The sequence below is a fragment of the Chamaea fasciata genome, unplaced genomic scaffold (assembly GCF_029207755.1).
Source record: "Chamaea fasciata isolate MVZ Bird 193981 ecotype frontalis unplaced genomic scaffold, bChaFas1.0.hap1 SCAF_3, whole genome shotgun sequence".
Taxonomy (NCBI): domain Eukaryota; kingdom Metazoa; phylum Chordata; class Aves; order Passeriformes; family Sylviidae; genus Chamaea; species Chamaea fasciata.
Window position 1 is genome coordinate 29,787,199 of NW_027094088.1, and position 23,247 is coordinate 29,810,445.

Sequence of the window (23,247 nt, forward strand, 5' to 3'; positions counted from 1 at the left end):
ACAGGGGTTTTTTAATTCTTTTTAACAAACTGGGAGATCGCACAGGAGCGGTGCCAGCAGGCGGAGGGGTGACCCTCGGGCGGCTCCCGGGGCCGGTTTTCCTGCCTGCTGTCCGCGCTCAGCGCTGCCGACGCCGCCGCGACACGGCGGGCAGCGGGGCACGGCCGGGCCGCCCCGCGCCTGCGCCACCCAGCCCGCCGCGCCTGCGCGCTGCCGGGGCGCGGAGCGGCGGCGGCGGGCGAGGCGGCACATGCGCCCTGGCGGCTGCTGAGGAGGGGAGGAGGCGCGGGGAGGAGCGGTGGCCGCGTTCTCCCATTTAGCTGCGAGGGAGCCGGAGAAGCCGGGCGGCCGCCGGGGACCGCCGGAGGGGGGGTGGGGGGAGCCACTGTCGCTGCGGCCGCCGCTCCCCTGCTCCTCCTCCTCCGTGGAGCGCCCTCCACCCCGCCCTCTCCCCGCCCGGGACTGAGTCTGTTGGCCACAAAATGGCGGACGGGGAGCTGAACGTGGACAGCCTCATCACCCGGCTGCTGGAAGGTGAGCGGGACACCGCGGGGAGCCGGAGGGCACCGCCGCCGCTCCCCGCGCGAAGAGCCGGGGCTGCCGGCGCCGTGCGGGGCCAGCGGGGCCAGCGCCTTCCCTGCGCCGATGGCCCGGGGTGGCGGCTGGGAGCGGGCTCGGCTCGGCTCGGCTCGGCGCGTCCCGCCGGTGCCCCGAGCCCCGGCCCTGCGGCCCCGCCGAGGGAGGGAGGAGGGGCTGGTGTGCGCGGGGGGTGCCCGCCCTGTCTGGCTGCCTTCCTATTTATTAGGGAAAAAAAAAAAAAAAAAAAAAAGCCTCGTTTTCCATCTTCCCTTCTTCACCCCGCTGCAGCTGCCTGGCTGAGGGGCGAGCTGGGGACGCCTCGCTCGCTGAGCTCTTGAGCGGCCTTTTCCCCCCGCCCCTCCGGTCGGGTTATAGTCGCAGTCCTCCGTGTGTAAAATTCCGTCTGCGCGCCGCGCTAGGTGTGGGGCTGTGTGTACGTGAGTGTCGCTGGGAGCAGAGGGATTTAGTGCGCTGACATTCCTCAGCCTGCTTGCGGGGCAGTCTCCAGAAGTGGCTCTCATGGGTGGCTGATAAAGGCTGTGAAGGGTTTTCTGTGTATTAAATAGTGAGTCTGTCCTTTAGAGTAAGGAAGAAGCTCACTTATTGCCTGCTTTTGGAGAAGCTGAGGAATTATTGCTAGCGCTTTCTTTTTATTTAAGTTATGTCATGAATGTTTAGTCTTCTTAGGCCTCTCTTTCCATTAATCTTTCATTCCACATTCAACAAATACCTGGTATGCTGGAGATGAGAGTACTTGCATGGGTATGCGCAGTTCATTTATTTGGTTGCTGTACTCCTTAGATAGTTGGATCACATTGCAGAAGGCTTATAGAAAGGAATTTATGGAGCATGTATAGTCCGGGAAGTGAAATAAGTTTTGCAAAGCTGTGTTTTGTTCAGCCGAGTTCCTACAAAGCAGGAGGTTTGGGGCTTTAAGGACTTCTTAGTAGCTGCTGTCTCATCTTTTTTCGATATGAAAATTAAGAGCAGCAAAATCAGTATTTAAAAATACATAAAATGTATTTCACGTGAAAATACATGAAGTCTTTGAACGGTTGTTTATGTTTGTGATTTAAAGTGTGCAGTGTAATATGGTATGAAGAAACAAGTATCAGTTGAAGTTTCTCTTAGATCGCTAATGCAGATAAATCTCCCTTTTTCTAGATGTTGAAACACAGATTAATAGGTAGGTTTTTAAGACAAGCTAAATAATAACCTAGTAAATGTTGACATTTTAGGGGAGATTTTTTCGGGGGGGACACTAGGATACGTGTATATTTATGGTTCTGGGGCTTTTGAGACACTTTAGGTAATATATTTGAAAGATACTTGTTCCACAATAGTGTAGTAATTTAAATATAGATTGCTTTAAGAGGAGGGGATTCTGCAGTGTTTTGGCATGCAACCTGTTGGATCGTTCTGTTCCCTCTTAAATGTCAGTCTGCTTTTCTTTCTTTTTCCTGAAGACTTTTAAAATACGTCTTCCACACAGTTTACATACGCCATACATACTTGCATTATAACTTTGTAGCTTTTTGGGTTGTGATTCTAGCCTTGTGTTTCAGCAGCCTGACCTGTGCTTTTTGTCTTCCATAGCACTTGAACCTTTAGGGATATATGTACGTGCAACTTCTGAACCAAGCCTTGCTTGTCATTTTTCTTTTCTGTTTCTGAGTCTGTTTTTAATTCTGAGCAGAGATTATGAAGATTCTTAAGGGGAATGGGGTGCTTGCTTTCTGCACGTCATCTGCTAACATTAGAGGAGTGCCTTGTAAAACATCTTGTATCTGTAACAGACTAGGTCATTCTTACAGGTTTTCTTTGAAAAAAATGACAGCAATTAAAGGAATGCATTGTGTGTCAAAAATTTTGCTTTCTTTTTAACACCTTTTATTTGTTGCACTGCTAGCCTGTAGCATTCTAACCTGTGGTTACTGCTGTTTAGCAGTGTTCCACAATGAAGCGTGCTTCTTTTTTTTGGTTTGTTTTTTTTTTGGGTACAATTGGCAGCTGACATTCTGGAGCTCCTGCTGTTGCTTAGCTGACCTGTTCTGGTAAAGCGAGTGTGAATCCCTCCCCGCGCTGGTTGTGCAGAAAAATTTCTGTTAACTCCTATCTCCAGCTGAATTGTTCAAAGCCAAGTTGTTTGCCTCCATTGCTCACACTTCAACTTTGACGGAAAAGGAGAAGGAAACATGGCTTTTGTGGTGTGAGTGTCAGCACAGTGAAATAATAAAAGTACATTTTCATTAAATGTTGTCATGCAGTACATATTTAGTCCTTTTGGTCGCTTTAAGTGAAATGTATGGCTTTAACAGCCTACAGTTGTTTCTCAGTGGCTGCTGCGTGTAATTTTTCAGGGGTGGCAAATACGTATCAAAAGCCACAGCAGTAGGAAACTTACTGCTGTCACTGGGTTGCTGGGTGGTGGCACCTGTTTCTAGGCTGTGATATTAACTGTCAGGAGTTCTTGCTCCTACTTTAATTAGGCTACTCTGACTGTTTTTATCTTTGTTGCTTCTGGGTTATATGACACATTAACTTGCCTTTTGATTGGTATTACCTGCTTAAATTGTCTTGCTTTCTTTGTGTTTAATTGTGATTTTGGTTTCTTTTTGAAATATCACTATGAAGTGGCCTACAGCTGGTCTGCTTGGGAGAATTCAAGAACATCTTCCCAGTCCCCAGGGAGTGTTGCCCACATGTTTATCTGGAATGTATACTTTCTTACTTTGAAGATCTTTTGAGTGCTGAAAGCCAGGCCGATTAACTCTTGAGTAAAATTTAGAGATAGTTTTCACAGACTCACCTGAGCAAGGATGTAATGGATGTTAATAGTCTTCTAGGACATTAGCTTTTAATTTCCATGTTCTTTTGCATATACCAAGTTCTTATCCTCTTTTCATTGCTTAAGTGGTGAATTTAGGAATGCTGAGATCTCATTTGGAATTGACTTTCTCTTGCAATGTGTCTAGTACTTGGCCACTAGTTAGTGATACCTTATAAAGAGCTACTGTTTGGAAATGGTCAGAAGGTAAAAACTCAAGTATGTACATAAAGTCTGAACATAGCAACGTTTTCTTTTCGTTTATGTCCGTCTGCCAGATTTAAATTGTCATTCCTGTTCTTTACTGGAAGAATGAGGGGGATGCTGGCGCTCTGACACGTGTGCCTCACTATCTTGGAGACACTTGGAGTTTTATTGTCTGTTGGGAGTGAATGTGCAGAGATTTACAAGTCATTTAAATACAGAATTCCACAGCTTTGCTAAAAGACTCTTAGAGTGATCCGTGACCGTGGAAGTGAATAAGCTAAATGCATTGAAAGAGTGTTTCCTTCTTGTGCTGGTGTGCAGAATCACAGGTCAGCCTTAGCTGTGTTACAGTACACGAAGATGGTGGTCTTATTTTTGCTTCAATGTGTGCACTTATTTCATGTTTTGGTTTTTTTTTTTTCCTTCCTACCATCCTAGCTATGCCATCTGGTGGATAGATTTTTTTTTCCCAGTCTGCTCTAGCTGTGGACAGCACAGGAATAGGCACCCGTGAGACTGCCATGAGCACATCAGGTGTGGACTACAGAACCATAACGTGGTTTGGGTTGGAAGGAGCTTGTCAAGGTCACCTGGTACAACCCCTCTCCAGGGAGAGGGATGGCTTCAACTAGATCAGGTTGCTTAGAGCCCTGTCCAGTGTGATCTTAAATGTTTCCAGGAATGGAGCATCCACCACCTCTCTGGGCAACCTGTTCAGTGTTTTATCACTGTCACTGGGAAAGAATTTCATCCATATATCTAGTCTTAACCTCTTTTTTTTTATTTTTAGTATAAATCCGTTCCTTTTGTCTGATCGCAGCAAGCCCTATTAGAAACTCTGTCCCCTTTTTTATAAGCCCTCTTTAAGTATTGGAAAGCTGTGATTCAAGAGTCTCCTTGAATCCTACTGTCCAATGTGAACAGAGAAGTTTTTTCTCCATGTAGTTTTTTTCTCGGGGGCACTGCAACTGAATTGCTACTTGTGTTTTGCCTCATCTGGGAATACCATGTATCCCTCTGTGGGAAATGCCCTGAAATTTGCAACAATGCTGAGCTAAATGGTTGCACCAGGTCTACATTTAAGCCAAATTCTGAGCTAATTTAAATTTAGTGATGTGTGGAAAAGGTTGCCTCTATATCAAAGCAAAGATACTGGAATAGGTGTAACCTTGACTTGTAAAGAGTGCTGTGAATGGTGTTAAGTAAGGTTTCCATATTTCTGTCAGGGTGTTGGGCTTCCTGTTTCTGTTCTGTCTCTTAAAATTTCTGGATATAAGGCAGCCCAGCTGGAATGAATTTCTGCTCTTTTAAATTGATAGGTGTCTGTCTTAGTAAACACTAGGGAGTTTACCATAGGGAACAGAGGAAGTACTTGGGGAAACCTAGACACAGTAACCTTGGGTACAAGATGACTTTAAAGTGGCTTCATTTATATTGCTGTGCAAACAAATTTGCCTTGTCTAGGCAAGACACCTTACTTGCCCAAATCTAGCTGTCCTAATTAAAGTTAACAATTTGAATCAATCTGGCTGAACTTAATGTGGATCTTTTCTAAACAAATGTATTTTTGGTGAGGCGGAGGGCTACTAGTTCTGGTAGTACCAATGCACCAGTGAAGCTGGGAAATAGTTATCCAAGAAGAGACTTACTGGACCACCAGTAGATGTAGGGAATTGTCATTGCTTCAATGTTCAGCTGAAAGGGTGATTTTTATGATTGCTTTGATAAGGCTGATTGCATGGTGTTCTTGCTGTGTCATGTGATGTCTTCTAAGAAAGCTGCATGCTTCATTTTCTTGTGATTTTGGGGGTCTTACAAGTTGTGATTAAACAGAAATTTGAATATTGCTTGGCTTTATAAATGGAAGTTGTATTTTAAATTCTTAGGAAATAATTGAGATTTTTCCTTATTAGTTTTAAATGATATAGAGCATACTGGTCAAATGTGCTTGGTCAATACCATTTCTTATTTTGTAACTGTCCTAACTAATTAATATATCCAACCAGCTGGATGGAGTGGTTTTATGGTATGATAGTAGTGCTTGCAGGTCCAGGCTCTGTAACTAATGCTGAAAAAGAGAGGCAGTTGTAGAGAAATAAAATAGACCTTAATGATCTGTTGCAAAACAAAATAAACAAACTGTGGAGGTGAATCCTGAACAAACAAGAGTTATTACCTGACTTGGTGTGAAATCATTGGATGATTTGCTACTAGAAAAATAAGAATAACTTTAAAAGGAGTTGCTTGCAAAGGATTTTTTTCTTTTAATATTCTTAGTCTTTAAAAAGAGGAAGAAAATAGGCAGTTTTGGTATGCTTCTAGGAGAGCTAGGTATTAACCAGAGAGGAGGGAGGGAAGAATGAAGTTTGTTTCTGGGTTTGTGCGGCAGTGCAGATATCAGCCACTTCATCTTTAGCTTTATAAGTGCATGAGGAATGGAATGGTTGGCTTGGAAAGCTGCACAGGAGGCCAAGAGCCCGGCATCAGGCCGTGTGCTGGGGCTCTTGCTTCTGTCGGGCTCTTTGGCCACTTGAAGGCTCCATGTTTCAGTAACTGTTCCATTTAGATACTCTGCGGCACAGGTTTTACTTGAGTCATTCAGTGTCTTGCTCACTGCACAGCTTACTCGGAGTATAAGAGGAGAAAAACATTGTTCTTATTTAAGATAAGTGTTAAGTGTTAAAATTTCTCTTAAATGCTTATTAGTTAGCACCAAAAGTAGTAATGTGACTTTTTAAAAAAGAAACTACAGTGCTAAACCATAGGCTGTGGTGAGGGCAGCATGCTCTGTTTGGCTGTTACTCACCGAGGTCGGAAGCAGAACTCGGTGAAGGGGGAGGTGTGAGGGAATGCACTCTTCACTACAGCCTGACGTGCCTCTGCAGATAATGGGTATCTGGTTTATAATCTGGACATTGAAATGAACCGTCTGTTATGTGATTTGTCTTAGTACATTGATTAGGACATCTTAGTTTCACAGTATCATCTTTTCTGGGGTTTGGGGGGGGATTTTGCGTTTGTTTTTTTGTTGGGTTGGTTGGGGTTTTTTTATACCAAGCTTGATAAAGCTTTTGATACAAGACTTTTTGTGTATATATCCCATGTAACTGTACTGATGTGCAGGAGTTACAGTCAGCTTTTTGTATCATAACTTCAGTAACTTCTCTTCTTGGTACTTCTCCGAAGTTATGAAGTAACTTTGTAATTTATCTTTGCATTCTTTGAATTTTAGGAATTTTATTAGCACTGCTTTAGAGGAAAAGAGAGTCAGCCTTTGAGAAGGAAGATGAAATTCTTTGTTTCATGAAATTTTTATGCTAGGTTAGCTTTCCAAGTAGGCTAGGACTGGAATTACTATCACTGTATAGTGGAGCATTGTGAGAGGCTTCCACCTTGGGTTTTGCTGGTTGCTTGATTTTTAGGTTCAAGTGTACTTAAGCAAACAGTAAATACAGAACATGTAATCTTGTCCTTCAGCATTGAATTCAGCAATTCTTGGAGCCATATATGATACAGAATGACTGAGACATGAGTTAGGTTATGGAACTTCCGTGTAAGGAAGCAGGTGGTCCATGAAAAGCCAAAGGAATGGGTAAAGGTTGTGTGTTTCCATGGGCTTACTGGAGCATCCCCTGAAGCAATTTTACATGGTCATTTCTAATAAAGCCTCTTCTCCATGAGTATTCATTTTGCTGGATTGTATGTGTTTAAAGAATGTAAATTCAGGTTTAGGTAGATCACCACCACTTCATTGTTAAGGGTTTTTTTTTTTTTCCGATTAAAGGCTTGGGCAGTCTCCTACTTTGCAGTGAATTTGTGACTGATGTTAAATAAGCCTGCTAAAATGAGTTCACAAGCAATCACTGTTCTTCAGCAAAATACTTAATATCAAGGTCATCTAGTGAAGGCAGTTTTAGAAAGACTTTAAGTTACTTGGATATAAAAGCACAGTTTTTCAGGGGGAAAAAACCTCCCTGGAAGACTGATTATTCTATTTTTAGTGAGAAATTTGGGTGGTGTGCCCTAGGAAAGGTGCAGGCATTTGCTGGGTACGCTGCAGAAAGCTGTATGTTCAGCGATATGTTCTTGCTGAATTGAGCAAAGCTCTAACAGGTTCATTTATATTTATTGTTGTCCACCAGTGTAACTCGTGAATGAGAGCTATTCTAAGCTGAGTTCTGTAACAGCAGTTCTGAAAACTTAAAACTTGTGTTGCTGGCTTAACTCTCTGTTTTGCTGCAAAGCAGGAAGTGGTTGCTTCTGGATGGCAGCTGAACAAGTTAAATAACAGAAGATATTCTGAGGGAGTAGAAGTTTTGCTTTTAAAATTGAGAGTTGCTTTTAAAATCCAGTATAGGATTCTTGACTTCAACTCATGAAAGTATGTAATTTGGATTTAAAAAATACTGAGAGCAGATAACTTCAGAGCATATTTCCAAAATCAACCCGGGGTCTGCTTGTTTTTTTCCCCAAGTCATAGGTAATGCCACCTTTGGCTTTCAAATCTGTTCTGCTCCTACTATTGACAGGCTGTTCAACATTTGCCAAATTCTCCAAAGTACTTCTAAGTACGGAGAAAAAAAAAGTTAAATGTTGGAGTTGTAAATCACCAGTGATTAAACATCCCATAGAATGTGGGGGGAGGGTAAGCTCAAGGGAATTGCTTGTGTGCAATTTGTAAAATTGCATGCTTGCAATATTGTGTTGTAGTTTGGGGTTTTTTTTAGATCTGCTCTGGCAAGATTGATTTCTAAAGACATAATTTCAGACATAAGCTTGGCTAGAGCTACTGTGGAAAGAAGCAGCTTCTTATTCTTTCACTAGCCCTGTCTCAGGTTCGTAGGGGATGTGTTCTTCAGCTTGGGGAACTATTTAGATTACATTTTTGATTTGTTCTAGGAAGAAAATATCAGTTCGCTGATGCAGTTTACTGTGTGGCCATATAAATGAATGTCTGCAAAAAAAAAAAAAAAAAAAAAAACCGAGTGAAGGGAGAGTGCTTATTAGCAATAATGCTGACCCAATTTTTAATGATACCTAGGGAGAAGTCCCTGGGTTTTGATGTTATGATAAAACTGGGAGTGTTATGTCCAGTAAATGGGACACTGCGGTCTTGGAAACCTACACCAGGTAAATGCTCAGGGTAGCTGTACATACCACAGCTGACTTAGTAATTGAAGAAACGATTAGTGATGCCACAAAATGAGCAGCTTAGTTGCTTAGAGAAGCACACCAGAGGCAGTGTGACAGGACAGGTTAAATACATTTTTTCTATTTCATGAAAGGCTATGGAAAAAAGCGATGCAAGTGGAACTTGGAACAGCCAATTCTTGACCCACTTTCCTTTTCCTTTCCAGTATTGCCTTACATAATCTACTACTCTCTGGCATGAGTGTGGAGGGATTAAAAAAATTATTTTTTGCTGAAGTTTTTCTTACCTGCCACTTTGCAGCTTATGTCCTGGATTGCTAATTACTGTTACTGAACTTCCTAAGGTTGCTTCCCAATGATTGTGTAGATGCAGAGATTATTCTAATATCAATTAGAGTAGCTTTTGGGTGACTGTAGGATCTGTTGTGCTAAATTAAGTCTCAGTGTTCAGTGCATATATTTGCTTCTATTTTTTTTTTTTTTCTGTGCTGTGTCACTCTGCTTGACACTCACTGGAGGGAAGGCTTGTTCTGTCAAAGCACTATGCGCGTGAGTTTGTGTATTACAACAGGAATTGCTGTCCCTACTATCTCTATTGAAAGGCTAATTTATGTAAATCAAAGCTTGTTTGCACCATCTGCATTTTAGATGAAAGAGAATTAATTTACCTTTAATGTTGATATGGTATTTCTGCTCTGGGTAACTGACAGCTGTTAAAAATAATGGTGTTCCCAGTACTATGAAAGGCTGTTTGTGAGCTACACATTTTGCAATGTGTGAAGCTATGACTTGAGTGCTTAGCTATAGTAATTCGTAAATGAGTCAGAAAAATATCTCTTACACTCTTGATCTGGTTCTTAGAACCTCCCCTTCAATCTGTTCTTGGGGATTTGGCTTTTGAAAAACGAAGTGCAGTGTTGTTTACAGTCCATACAAAGCTCAGCTGAGTCAAGGGAACTTGAACAAAATTCTGGTTGTAATGTAAGCTGCTGAAATAAGTGCTTAGTCTTACTTGTGTGCTTGTACCACAGCTGTGGCATGTCTGTTCCAGATGACTACTTGGCAAACCTTTCAATGTCTTTGTGAATCCAGTGGAGTGCTGAGCCTTTCAGGGTCACAGGACAGCAGCCTCTCATTTCTCAATATGTAGTACCCTTGTTGCTGATCAGGGCACTGTGGAAGAAAACTGCTTTTATCTTAGCTAGTATTGATGATTATTCCCCGTGAAACCCCAGGAATTGTGTTACTTCAAATGTAACTGAAGCCACGTGTTTACTCTGGAGCTGCAGGCTGTTTGGGTGGAGGGTGCTTCTGTGAAGGTGCCGTGGCTCAGATCTGCACCCCTCCCAAAGGATGGAAGTGATCATCAGGTGAGTGCTGTCTTCTCTCCTGAGAGTGATAGACCTGTCTGAGTTGTAGAAGTGTTTCTTAACCTGGGCAATCTGAAGTGAGGTAATAAGTTACTTAGCTGATTTGTCTGTTGAGGGCTTGCAGCATTTGGGCTCCTCTGTTAGAAGTAAAGAACTACCATTGAATCACTGACTGGCAGTTCATTATGAAGTCAGGAGTGCATGTTCTGTTTTCTTCCTTCTTATGAAAAAATCCAGCACCAGTCAAAGCATCAATGTTCCAAGTGGAAACCTCTGTGTCAGTTTCAAAGAGAGCTGAAGGCTGGTGGTGTAAGAAAAACTGATTGGGTCTAAGTTAAGTATTATGGGTGCCCTAGTTTTGAACTGTTATCTCAGTTTTGGTCTCAGTGCTTGGTCTGGTGCTGCTTCTGGTTTCATTAATGTTGTATATGGTGGGCCTTCCTGGGTTACAGTTCCAAAACTAGAGGGGATATAATAAGTGTGCAGTTCCACTCCTTGGTTTTGATCTGTATGAAGTGGCATCATTCTGGTATTGCAAAACATCATGTGAGTTAAGTACAGAAGAGAATGTCATTGCTTATGGTTAAAAGAATGCACTGTCTGTAGTGAGAAGACATAACTGGAAAGCTGGTTGTGCTGCATGGTGCTTTGGTGTGACTTTGTTGCAAGCTGTGGGTCTAAAATAGAGCAATTGTTTAATTAAAATTATAGCCATTGTAATATGAAGACTCTGCTTGTGTATAGTGGCAGTGTATTGTGCCTATCAGAAGGAGTTCCAGGTCTCTGAAGGGGATCATAAGCTATTGGAACACAAGCATTTGAAATTAGGATTATTGGAACATTTTGATACCTTGCAAATTGGATGGTCAAGTCCTATGCAAATCTGTTAGGCCTGAGTTTTTGCTTGGTTGTTGTTGGGTTTTTTTGTTTGTTTGTTTGTTTTTTTGCTAATAATGGGGCTGAAGATGTATCTGCTAGAACATCACTCATTTGTTTGAGGTGTGATGAAATGGAAGCATGTAGGGATATATTGTTTGCAAGTCACATTGATTGTTTCTGGTGTCTGCCTTTGTATTCTTCTAATATGTAAGTGAACATTGTAATGCAGGAGGGATAGTAACATAAAGTGTTGCTAAAATGCTGTTTGCTTTCTCAAGTAGAGTTGAAATCTTAATTAGCAAGAGGAATGTGACTGACCATGTCGTAAATATCACCTGGTAGTGATTCATAGTGTCACTGAAAGAAGTCCTGTATGACACAGCTGCTGTCTTGTGAGGTTCTAATGAGCTAAGTATTTCCAGTATATCCTCAGCTTCAGATAGGCTATTCCTCCTGCTCTTTTGGCACTCAAACTAGCTGTCCCAGGATCTAATTTCACATCTCTTCCCTGCTTTTGAAAAGTGCTCCTTGGTTCTGCCTTCTCACACGTTCCCATGACTGCTTCGTAACCTCTGTTTAACAAGTGTCTGGTGTTTATTAAAAATAAATATTTATAGCACAGTGTTGACATGGTCAGATGTGCAGTTGCACTGGGACAAGGGTGCAGTGATGACCAGAGCAGAGCACTTGGAGTTTAACACCGTGGACTGTAGTACTAGGTGACCTAGGACAAACCGTCCCTCACAGCCTTTCTTCCCCACTGCACGGTGTATATAATGGTAGAAGTAATGGTACTGGCCTCCTATATATAGTTGGTTTTCTAGGAACTAAGCAGAAATAAAAGGAAAAGGGGCTATGTTAATAAAAAAAAAAAAATACAAGCTTACTCTTCTGTTTTGGAGTGGGAATGCAGGTGATCTAGGAATTTGCTTTATGTGAGGAACTAGTTTTTGCTCTTCTGTTCACTAATTTATTAGACTAATTGAAGCTGCAGTTAAAATTTTTATGAAGCGATGTCTTACTGTGCATGAATTTGAAAGCATTTGGATTTGAGCTGCAAAAGTTTCATATTACCTTCCCTTGTAGGTACTACCATGGTTTAATGCTGAATGTTGCTTTCATCTAAAACAGATGGCAGCACAGGATGTTTGCCTGTTGCAGACACTGATAGATTCTGGCTTGTTAATTTGAACTCTGAAGTTTGGTTTATGCTGAGATGCAAGACTGAACTGGATTGGCCAAAGTGACAACACATTTGTTCTATTTTGCTGCCTCATTAAAGACACACTAAAGCCTCTGACAGAGGAATCATACAGATACTTGTAGAAAGAAGCAGCTCCAGATAAACTTGCCAGAGGATATTGCTTGGAGTGCAATGACATGCAAATGCTTTTGATTTTATGCTAAATATAGGTCTGAGTACCTGACTTGCAGGTTTTGTGAATTCAATTTCATTCTAATTAGAATGTTCTTGGCTGTAAAGGTTTCAGTAATTTAGGAGCCATTATATATGAAAGTTTCATCAAACTTTTGTAGCTTTTAGTGTGATGTTCCTAATATGGCAGTTTCAGTTTATTTAAATATAGTCACGTCTATGATTTTTTTTTTTGTTTGTACTTAACTAGTGCTGTTGAACTTAACGGTCCTAAAGAAGTTTACCTGCTGCTAATGTGGAAATGGTTTCAGGTTTTCTGTTCTTGAGATTTTTCATGTCTTTTATGAATACTCTACCATAAAGGAGTTGTTAAACACTTCTTTAAATTGCTGTTTATTCAGTTATGGACAAAAGCACAGCTTGAAGTTCTCTTCTGGAACTTGATTCAACAGGGATGCACATGGTTCTTTAAGCACAGATTACCACAGTATCAGAAATTAATTTTACAATTCATTGGACAGCATAATTCCAAGGTATTTGGTACGTACATAGAACGTGATGCTGGCTTTTTGTCAAATATAGGTTTTAAATACAGATCATCTGCATTTAGCTATTGCTGTACATCTGTGGTAGTTACCTTCAACTGTTCAATATCTCATTTCAGTGAGAGGATGTCGTCCTGGGAAGATTGTGCAAATGACCGAAGCAGAAGTTCGGGGCTTGTGCATAAAGTCACGGGAAATATTTCTTAGCCAGCCAATTCTTCTGGAACTAGAGGCACCTCTGAAAATCTGTGGTATGTAAGCTTTATGTATGTGGTTTGTTCAGGTGTTTTAATCCAGTTCTGTGCTAGGGGGGATTGGAAGAATACTGAGTCGGGCAAATGAGCTTGAGTTGGGATTAGGGGGAGATCTTCAAAATCTTCAATGTGGCTTTCAGTTTTGATTGGATTAAGTGAAGAAGCAGCAGCTAGCACTTGGTACATTGCTGATGCTCCTCATGCTATTTTGAAGCAAGTTTCCTTGGCAATAAGGGCTGCTTGTGCCCTCATCTAGTGCAAATTTTGCAACCTGTTCTTGCTTGCACAGAACTGGTGCTCTTCTGATCACTATTTCAGAAAGCAGTTAGCCGCTTTTAAAAGATCCACATGGTACAGTTGCTCACTTCAAAGCATAAACAAAACAAAGACCTGGTGAGATGAAACACTTGAAAAATTGAAGGCATAGTTAGTCTTTCAATTGAGAAAGTAAAACTGAATGCAAACTTAAATTAGGCTTAGTTACCATGTAACAAATTCCTTGAGCTTTACAGCATGTTTTAACAAACATCTGTATTACTGTGAAACATAAATAAAACATGTGGTTTTGCCTCACTAAGCCTTTATAAGACACTAGACTTCTTCCAAAGTACACTCTAACTACAAGCTTGTAAAAAAATGTTTAAAAGGTATTGTAAATAAAGGATTGTAATCATCCTTCAACTTGCTTATTAAAAATAGGCAGTGTCTTTGAAAGCATAAAATTCCTTGAATTAATGTGTCATCATATTAAAGGGGAAACAATCTTTGTTACTACTTACATGTTGAAACATAGATTAGCTTTTCCCTGGCAGATGCAATGTCTGCAGTGTTTCTTACATTAAGAGAGGATATTGCCAATTAAAAAAACCCGAACCCCAAAATAAAACAGCCAAACCCACAAACAAACCACTAATGGCAAAGTCATTTTTAAGTGACTAATTGCTTGGTAGGGTGGGGAGGAAAAACCTGCCCAGCTTGCTAATGACATAAAGTTCAAGGTAAAATGCAACTTTATCACGTCTTTTCTTTAGACTTTTCACTGTAGTGTAGTCTTATTGTGTTCCTTGGTGAAGAAAACGTGGCAACTTAGATTGTACATAAGTCAAGGTCTGCAAAGAATAATTGGCCTACTTCAAAGTTAGCTCTTCCTCATCTGCTTAGATCAAGGCTGTTGAAAGGACTGTTAGGTGTGCAATAATAGGTGTAGCTAATGCACAGTTAAATAAGGCATTTGTTATCTTAAAGCGGATTCCAAATGCAGGGAAAGTACCAGGAAGTGTCAGGTGCATCTAAATTTAATATTGGAACAATTGTCAAAGCTGCATTTAGATAAAAGTGAAGGAAAGATGATTGCTTTCACCAAAAGCAAAATATGCAGGTGGTACTGCTTTGAACTATTACTTTTGTGTGTTCAGGCAATGCCTGAGGAACCATTATAGGATTGTCTTGTCTTACAATCAAGTCAGTTCAAAATAAGCTCTACATCTCGACTGACTGTGTTTTAATGTAAGATGAAAGATGCTCTTATGTAAATGTCCATTTTAGAATAGATGTGGTTTTTAATGGAAGTCTTTATATCTGGTAGACTTTAACTTGTGCTTACCTGAAGCTGTGTTTTAAAATGCTAAGTACCCTGAATGGAATGGTAAATGCCTTGGTCCCTTTATAAAATTGTTTATTTAAAATGTTTTTACCCATTAAGTGCATTTGCATCTGGTGCACATGTATAACTGAAAGTAGTTATAGACAACACATAATAATATTTTCTGTAGTGTGTTTCCATGGTAGTTAATTCTATGAGTGCTGAAGTCTGGGGATTTGATAACATGGTTGTGGAGTACTAGATTCAGCATAGAAATGATTTGTTGAGGAGTTTTCTGCTTTCTTCAGGTTGTGACCGGAAGACTTCTAAATATCAATTAGAATACAAATCATTCTTGTTGCAGCATGTGTGGAAGAGATTTTAGCCAATCTGGTGGAGCTTCAGGTTGTGACTGAAATAGGGTAGTAGATACTGATCACCTTTATTAGAAGAAAATTGGAAAGTGATTCTTCTGCCTGAGTGAGAAATAGCAATGGGAGAATGCTGCCTAAAGGAGGAAGTATTGCATTTTTCATGTAAAGTTTAGAGGAATATAATATAGCATGTACTCTTCTTACCAGTGTATGCTTTAAGAATTGAACCAGAGAGCTTACAGGTTTGGGAACCTTTTTCCTTTTTTACAATGAAAAAAGTTGTGTGACTTGTTCTTTTTTCTCTTTTGAGGCCATAGTAGCTTGTGCTCTACTGGAAAATAACTCTGTTCAGCAAAGTCGGGATTTTGTCACTAAACAAGCAGCAATAGTGAAAAGACATTTATGTAATGGTTAGTGTACAGGACCAGGAGGTACTGAATCTAAATAGTATACAGCTTGTACTGAAGGCTTTTGGCTTATCTGTTTTGCATCCAGTCACTCTGGTAATGAGTTTTCCGGTCAGCTGGAATGCACTGTATGTGTCCTGCAAGTTACTGCGGAGCAGCTTTGGGATCTTCACCTGTGTGGACAGCTCAGGGATAGTTTAGCTTTGGCTGCTCTGATGTGATACACTGTGGTGGTGTAAATGCCACACAGCTGTTCTGTGGAAAGCCTAGTTGGTTTTAAAGCTGGCAGTGTGAAGAGTAACATGACAGGTATTTTTCCTAAGAACAAGCTGCAGGGTTGAGTATCTTGTAAGGGATGGTAATCTTTGAGTCTCTGTTGCATGCATCAAAGGAGGAGTTAGTCTAAATGCTGAGGGATGGGATTCTTAGTACAGCAATGTTATGGGAATTGACCTTTGAAATAAGTGTACTTTGCCAGCACAGTGTTCAGTTTCTCACCAATCTGTTTGGATTCTTTCCTGATCTGTTTTTGCAGTAAATAGTGTGACTTTTTCGTGATACATTTGCTTCCTGGTCATATACCTGTTCAATTAGAGATTTTCTTTCTGACCTTGTTTTAATTTAAATGAGTTAAAGCTTGTTTAGAAAGCTTATGTTTTATTGTGAAGACTTTTGTAGCTTTTGGGTTTCAGATTGGCTTCATAGCTGACATAGGAGTTCTGCAGATACAGTGGCTTATTTATATCCTGTGAGTATTTCAGCTTTAATACTACCATGATTCTTACCTTTGTGAGGTATAGTGCCAGTTTTTAAAGGTAGTATTTATGCCTTTTTAATATCACTGAATTAAAACTAATTAGCTGGCCTAAGTTCTTGACTTGTGTAAGTCTTTATGTTGTTGCACTAATGGTAAACTTTTCTTTTTTTTTTAAAATACAGGTGATATCCATGGTCAGTATACAGACTTGCTTCGATTATTTGAATATGGAGGATTCCCACCAGAAGCTAATTATCTTTTCCTTGGAGATTATGTAGACCGAGGCAAACAGTCTCTGGAAACAATTTGCCTATTACTGGCATATAAAATCAAGTACCCAGAAAACTTCTTTCTCCTAAGAGGAAATCATGAGTGTGCTAGCATCAATCGAATCTATGGATTTTATGATGAATGTAAGCAAAATCTATTACTTTTGAAAGATTACAACTGACTTAATACTGGGGTTTGGAAACATTTGTAGTGGTGACTCTTGTATTGCAAGGGTTTCAATATTCTGTGAATCTGCTTTGAAACTTTCTAAAAATACTTTCTAAGCCAAGGTTAAAGTCACTGTGGAGCATTACTATTTTTTCTTCTGCTGTCCTTGAAATGCTGTTGTAAGAGTAAAAGATTGCGACCCAAGTGTGCTAACAGAAATAAAACCCTGTGAAGAAAGTTTGCTAACATTTTTGCTTAGGCTCTGATATATATATTACAGGTTGGCTTTTAAAACCAGCTTTCTCTTCCTAATGGCACACACTGTTTTTGTAGGCAAGCGGAGATTTAACATTAAGCTGTGGAAGACCTTCACAGACTGTTTTAACTGTCTGCCTATTGCAGCCATTGTGGATGAGAAGATCTTCTGTTGTCATGGAGGTAAGCTGATGGCTGCTTTTAAAGGCTGTATCTAAATTGATTTTGAGTAATGCTATACCAAGTGGAGAGTGGCTGTGTGTACGTGATATTCAGCTGGAGATATTTAACCTTGTGTTGTCTGTAAAAGTCGTGCTTTTCTGTGCACTTGTCAATAGACCTCATTCTTACCTGATACACGTGGGCCTCTTGTGCCTGACGGGGAAGTGCATCTGTAAGTTTCCCCATCGGTGTATCCCTCTCTGAAGGTTACTTAATGCTAGAATTATTGCCTGCTTTGCCACATGACTTGTTGCTGTTACTATATATCACTGCAGCCTTCCTAACATTGGCATCCTTAGCAGTGAAGAATGGCTTTCACAAGCAACTTCGGCTCTGTGCTCTTGGCCACTTGAGCTGTTTCACAACACTTTGGTGGGAGGAGCCTCTGAGGTCACACAGTCAAGCCTGCAGCTTGAAGCAAGACATTTGTTAACACTGGAACAGGTTGGACATGGCTTGCATGGACTCCATAAAGCCTTTGTTGCTAGGCAGTCTACATTCTGTGGGCACCTGTCCCAGTGCTGCCTGTTGGTGTACTGAAAAAAGTGTTTGGTGTTGATCTGACCAAGGGATGTGACTTGTCTGATTATTGGAACTTAGTTGGGCTCTCTCTCTCCTTTGTTGAACAGGCCGAGCCATGATTTCACAGGCAGTGATGCTTAACAGGTCTTCAGAAGCTTGCAGTGTCAAACAGTTGACAAGAATTTCAATTATTTGTAGTAAGAGCCATCCTGCCTTTTGCAGCTGTATTTGCAACTGCCTCCATTAATAAGCAACTTAATGCCTTTCACTGAGTGGTCCAGAAATGGTTTGGTAGGTGTCACACCTGTGTTCCCAGTGAGATGGAAATTAGTGGAAATGAAAGATTAATTTCTAGTTGCAACATCTAGTTTGAACACCTCCATTTGTAATTGGAAACAGTGTGTGGCCCTGAGTAGACTCTGCCAGACTTCATGAGGTTCTAATGATGGCTGCCATCCTGCCTTTATTAATTACAGGTATCAATTCAAGAGCTATGCCTATATGGAATGTGCTTTAAAAATGATCTGTTGTATTCTTGCATCTTGTATTGAAAGCTTCTCCCTTCAGTGCTTGCTAGAATAAGCTCTTGGGGTCTCGCACATAACATGGTCTGAGATATTAAGTCCCTGTAAAAACATAGTTAATACAGTAAAATACACTTGGGTCTGCCAGTCTCTGGGTAGCACTGACCTGGCAAAATACCTGTTAGATTACAGCTCATCTTTTATTCTCAAGCCGTGTGGTCATGGTCTCTTCTTTTTAAGAAGTGGTGTCTATCTTACAAGCTGGATCTCATAGTCTTAAGAATGTGAGATACAAAGTTCCTTCTGCACCTAGTTAGCCAAGTATCAGTGGCTAAATACCCATAAAATAAATTTGTCTCCAAAACAGCTCATGAAAGAATTACTGTTTTACAATCAACATATGTTTTTGAATTTCTTTTTTTTTTTGGGGGGGGGGGAAAAAGAGTGAATGGTAACAACATACTGGAGTGTTTCAGGCAAACAATTAAGGTTAGCTGGAAGATAATCAAAGCAGCTTAGCAGGTAGAGCAGAACACTATGACAAAACTGGTAGCTTTGTGTGTGTGCATTTGAGACCTGAACTATGAGAAAGAAGCCTCAAGAGCTATTTTTCAAGAAAAAAGATTTCAAGTTTCATGTAAATGGGGGGGCACATGTGAATTAAAAGTTTTCCCACTTGACTAAAAACCAGGTTATTTTGTGTATAGTATGCTTTAAGGATCTTCTTTTGAAAAGCAGCATTTGCTTTGGTATTCATTGCTAATTGCCCCTTGAATTGTTAGGGCTTAGTCTGTAACTGAAATTATTGTCACTCTGAACTGATCTGCAGCTGTGAAACAAAGTGAAAAAATTACTATTGTGCTGTGTGTTCCTAATAAATGGAAGTGGACGTTCAGCACAGAAATAAGTTTTGCCCTTTTTCCACTCTTCTCCAGTCCTATCCAAACTGCATTCCAGATCCAATGAAGTAATGGACTGTCAACGCCTTTTCATGATGTTACTACTCTAATAGACACTGAGGCAGCAACACAAACCATTCAACTCTGCTGGAGGTTGAAGCTAGCATGTAGATATAAAGGTAGGTGCCTTTTTTACTATATTGCGCATTTTTGCATAGTTTATTTTTAAAATATTGTCCTCTGGGATATAATAAAACTTTGCAAAACCGCATAACATAGTAAAACAAAAGGCACCTAACTTCAACCCCAGTAGGCCACCCACAATAGCTTAATGTCCTGAGTCATCTCTTTTACCTAATGGTGGGCATTTGTTTTGACTTATCCATCTTACAATATAACTCAAACCTCTTGACTATTCCTGTCTCTAAATGTTCGTGCTACTGAAAGGATCTTGCATTGCATCTTTTCCATCACTGCTCTCTCTTCCCACATTCTTCATACATGTTGTAATTTGTCCTTTTTTTAAGGCTGTCCTCTCAATTAACTTCTGACTTTTCTCTTTATCTCACTTCATTAAAGCTTATTCCATAACCATTCCTGACTTCTCCCTTTCTCTCTGCATTGTATTCTGTACAGCATTGGTCCTCTTATCTATGACACCACTCTCTAGCTCTAATCTTTATAGAGAACTTACATGATTAGCCTAAGTTTCTATAAATGAAGTCCATAATGTAGTGTCATATTGATAGAATACATTGGTCTTATCACACTGGATTTAACCTCTGAGATGTGAGTTGTGTTTGTACATAAAATACTGCATTTATATAGTATTTTCAGACTCTGGAATTCTGTTTTTCTTGTGACATTAATGACAATGAACTGGATGTTGATGTTTAACTGTACTTGATTTACGTAGTATTCAAAGATTACACTATAAAGATTAGTACCTATCACAATTACTTTACCAATTCCACCCAGTCAGAGAGTGGTTCAAATCAAACTTGATGAGTGCTAGGAGTAATGATAGTTCTTTGTTTTCTCTTAGGGGGGAGGTGCTCTTATGCTTCAAAAAGATAGCATCCTGAGTATACAGAAAGTTTTTTTTTCTGTGCTTAGCTGTGGTGACAAGACAATTTAATTGTGTACTTTTTAGTGCTCTGTAGGTTTCAGCAATCACTTTAGTGGCAGCAGCTTTACAGTGAGCTTTAGCCTGCGTTTGCATTCTTATAGCTTAACACTGATCATGTGGGACTTTTCTCTGTAGGTATGAATTTGAGACATTAGCCATTTCTTTTTGTGCAGGGGGAGTTAGGAGAATATTTGGGAAAATACATGGTTACAAAGAAGTCTGCAAACCTGCAGGCAATTCTGTAGGGTTTTGGTATTTTACAGTAGTGTAGAATAGCACAAAAACTGACAGCCACAGGGTTGAGACATTGTTTGTAGTAACATTTCCTTTTAAAGAATCATAGAGTGCTTTGAGTTGGAAGGAACCTTAAAAATCACTGAGTTCCAACGACCCTGCAAGGCATCTTCCACTGGACCAGGATGCTCAGTCCCATCCAGCCTGGCCTTGAACACTTCCAGGGTCTAAAGATACATTTTGGGTGCAACTTGAAATGCTGAGAGCTGTAACTTCATAGAAAGCCCCAAACTGGTTGTGCTTTTTTCACTGAGACTGCCCATTACAATCTCTGGATGGGGTGCCGATTGCTAATGGAATGTGTGTGCAAATAGATCAGATCTGGGGAAGGGGATGTGGTAGATTTGTCAAAGTTTAAAAGCTGATTGTCTACTTGAATTTATGTTATTATTCCTGTATTGTTGTGTTTATAGACTTTATTAATACCCCCTTTAAGTAGTTTACTGTCAGATTTCTGCCATCCTTTACAACCTCAAGGCAACAGTGTGAAAACTGTTTTAGCAATCTGATGTTGATAGAAGGCTTTTACCATACAACTGCTTCAAGAAAAATAATCTAAAATCTTCATACTTGAAGAAAAGTTCCTCAAGTCTGTATCAAATGCTTTGGTTCCTGTCAAATGTCATTGTTCTTGTAACATATACATTGCCACTGTGCAAACTCTAATGTTAGCTGAAATTATTTTACCTGCTGAAATGACATGTAAAATGACCTTTCCAATGACAGCTTTCTTCTGTCCTGTTCAGAGTTCTGGACTGAATCAAATTGATATGGTTTGTTAATATGAAATGTGTTTCATCACAAATTAGGTCTTCATGTTCTATTTTCAAATTTACAGCTTTCTTAATTAGGTACCTTGGCCTAAGTAATTTAAGACACTTAGGACCCTTATTTAAAGATGAATTAAGATGCTAGAGCATCGAGCAGGCTCTCTTTCATGCCTCTATGCCCCAAGCAGAGGAGCTTTAGGGTGTGTAAACTCCTCAAAGGGTGGCTTTGGATTTCCATGCTTTAATTGTAGTTGCACGTTAATGGCTAAACTATGTAAGATAGCTGGATCTGTACTAAGTGGGGTTTTGGTTTTTATTTTTGAGTAATCAAAGTACTGTGATTTTATAATTGACTTAAACAGCTGAGCTACAGTAGATGACAACCTCCGTGGCTAAAGGGATGAGGGCCCCTTGGTAATTTCACTTGCATTATTCTCTGTCCCTCTATTCAACTTAATTGTCTTATAGCAAACCACCTTCTGTTTATGTTGCAGTGGAAACAATGGATGCTGTGTGCCTTTGAACCTCAAATCTTGTGTTCTCTGGAACCCTTTCTACAGGTAAAATGCGTATATGAGTCACTTGTTTTCTTGTACTTTTACAGGACTGTCTCCAGATCTCCAGTCAATGGAGCAGATCCGGAGAATTATGAGACCTACAGATGTTCCTGACACAGGTGAGTGACCTGGAATTTACTGTAAATAGGTCTTAATGATGAAACAGGTTTAAACAATTTCTGTGCAGGCAGTGTGATCATTTAATGCAACCTCTGTTCATAGTACAACATTCCTGTATAGGATGTGAGCCTTGTTCCTCATGATGGCTGTGTTATCTGTTATGTTAAAGGTTGTTGTATGTGGTGGTGGTGTTTGTCATAGCAGAGTAGAGTATGTTTATTTTGATACGTGTTCTTGGATACGTTATTCACAAGTTTCCCTTAAAACATCTTAGAAATCTAATGAAAGATAAAGGAAACTGAAGAGCCAGTTCCCTTTGCCTTGGTTAGGTACACACAAACCTTTTAGTCTATCAAAGAACTTAATTGTTCAAAGTGAAATTTGAATTCTCTCTGTTTGTCTCCTTCCTCATTAAATTTGAAAAATACAGCTCTTACTTCACTGCAGTTGGGATTTCAATTGAATCTATCAACGTACTAGTTGTGAAATTTTCTTCTAAAAGGTTATCGTTCTGTTTATAAATGTCGGATGCAAATTGCTAGTGCTTTCCGTACAATATTCTTTTGAATGGTTTAATCATTCTTGCTCAGTGTCTCATTTATTACTGATTTTTTTACTAGTGGATTGAACAGACTGTTGAGCAGTACAATGGGATAGTTTTTGAAGTGTTGATTTAAACAGTGGTGTGAAATTAATGTTCAGAAGAGATACAAGATCTAAACCTTTTTTTGAACATAAATTAAAATTAAACTTTGAAGCAGAAGAATTCTGTTTCCTGTAATGTTCCTTAATGTTGATGCATGGGAGTAATTCAGGGACTAATGTTAATACATCTACTGTCCCTTAAACAACACCACTTCTGTGCAAGCCTGTACATACACTCCTGACACTAAGATGTATTATAGACTGGTGAGTGATTGTTTCTGTAGTATAAATTACTACACTGTTTGTCCTTTTATGCTACTTATTCACTCAATGCATAACCAAATAAATGTCAGCACAAACGAGTCAATCTTTGCATGTATCAGCATTCCCAGAAAAGATGGTTTTATTTCAGCAGGCAAATAAAACTGCTTGAGCCACCCCCACTTCAGGAATGCCCTTACAGAACATAGCTCTTGTTTCCATGGACACTCCACTGAAATAATCTCTCTTCTTAGTACCTCCTAAAAATAAATATGGAGATTTTTTGTAGAAGGCTTTTGTTTTG

General features: G+C 40.0%; 1 protein-coding gene across 1 annotated transcript in view; it reads left to right on the forward strand.

Annotated features, from left to right (window-relative positions):
- The first annotated feature begins 295 nt into the window (after positions 1-295).
- The window catches only part of PPP1CB (protein phosphatase 1 catalytic subunit beta), a 29,249-nt gene continuing 6,297 nt past the window's right edge, over positions 296-23,247 (forward strand). The window contains exons 1-5 of the mRNA XM_066178465.1: positions 296-534; positions 13,053-13,184; positions 16,490-16,720; positions 17,079-17,183; positions 21,965-22,036. Of these exons, the coding sequence (XP_066034562.1) occupies positions 483-534; positions 13,053-13,184; positions 16,490-16,720; positions 17,079-17,183; positions 21,965-22,036 (592 nt within the window). The 5' untranslated portion in view covers positions 296-482. The remainder of the gene's footprint in view (positions 535-13,052; positions 13,185-16,489; positions 16,721-17,078; positions 17,184-21,964; positions 22,037-23,247) is intronic.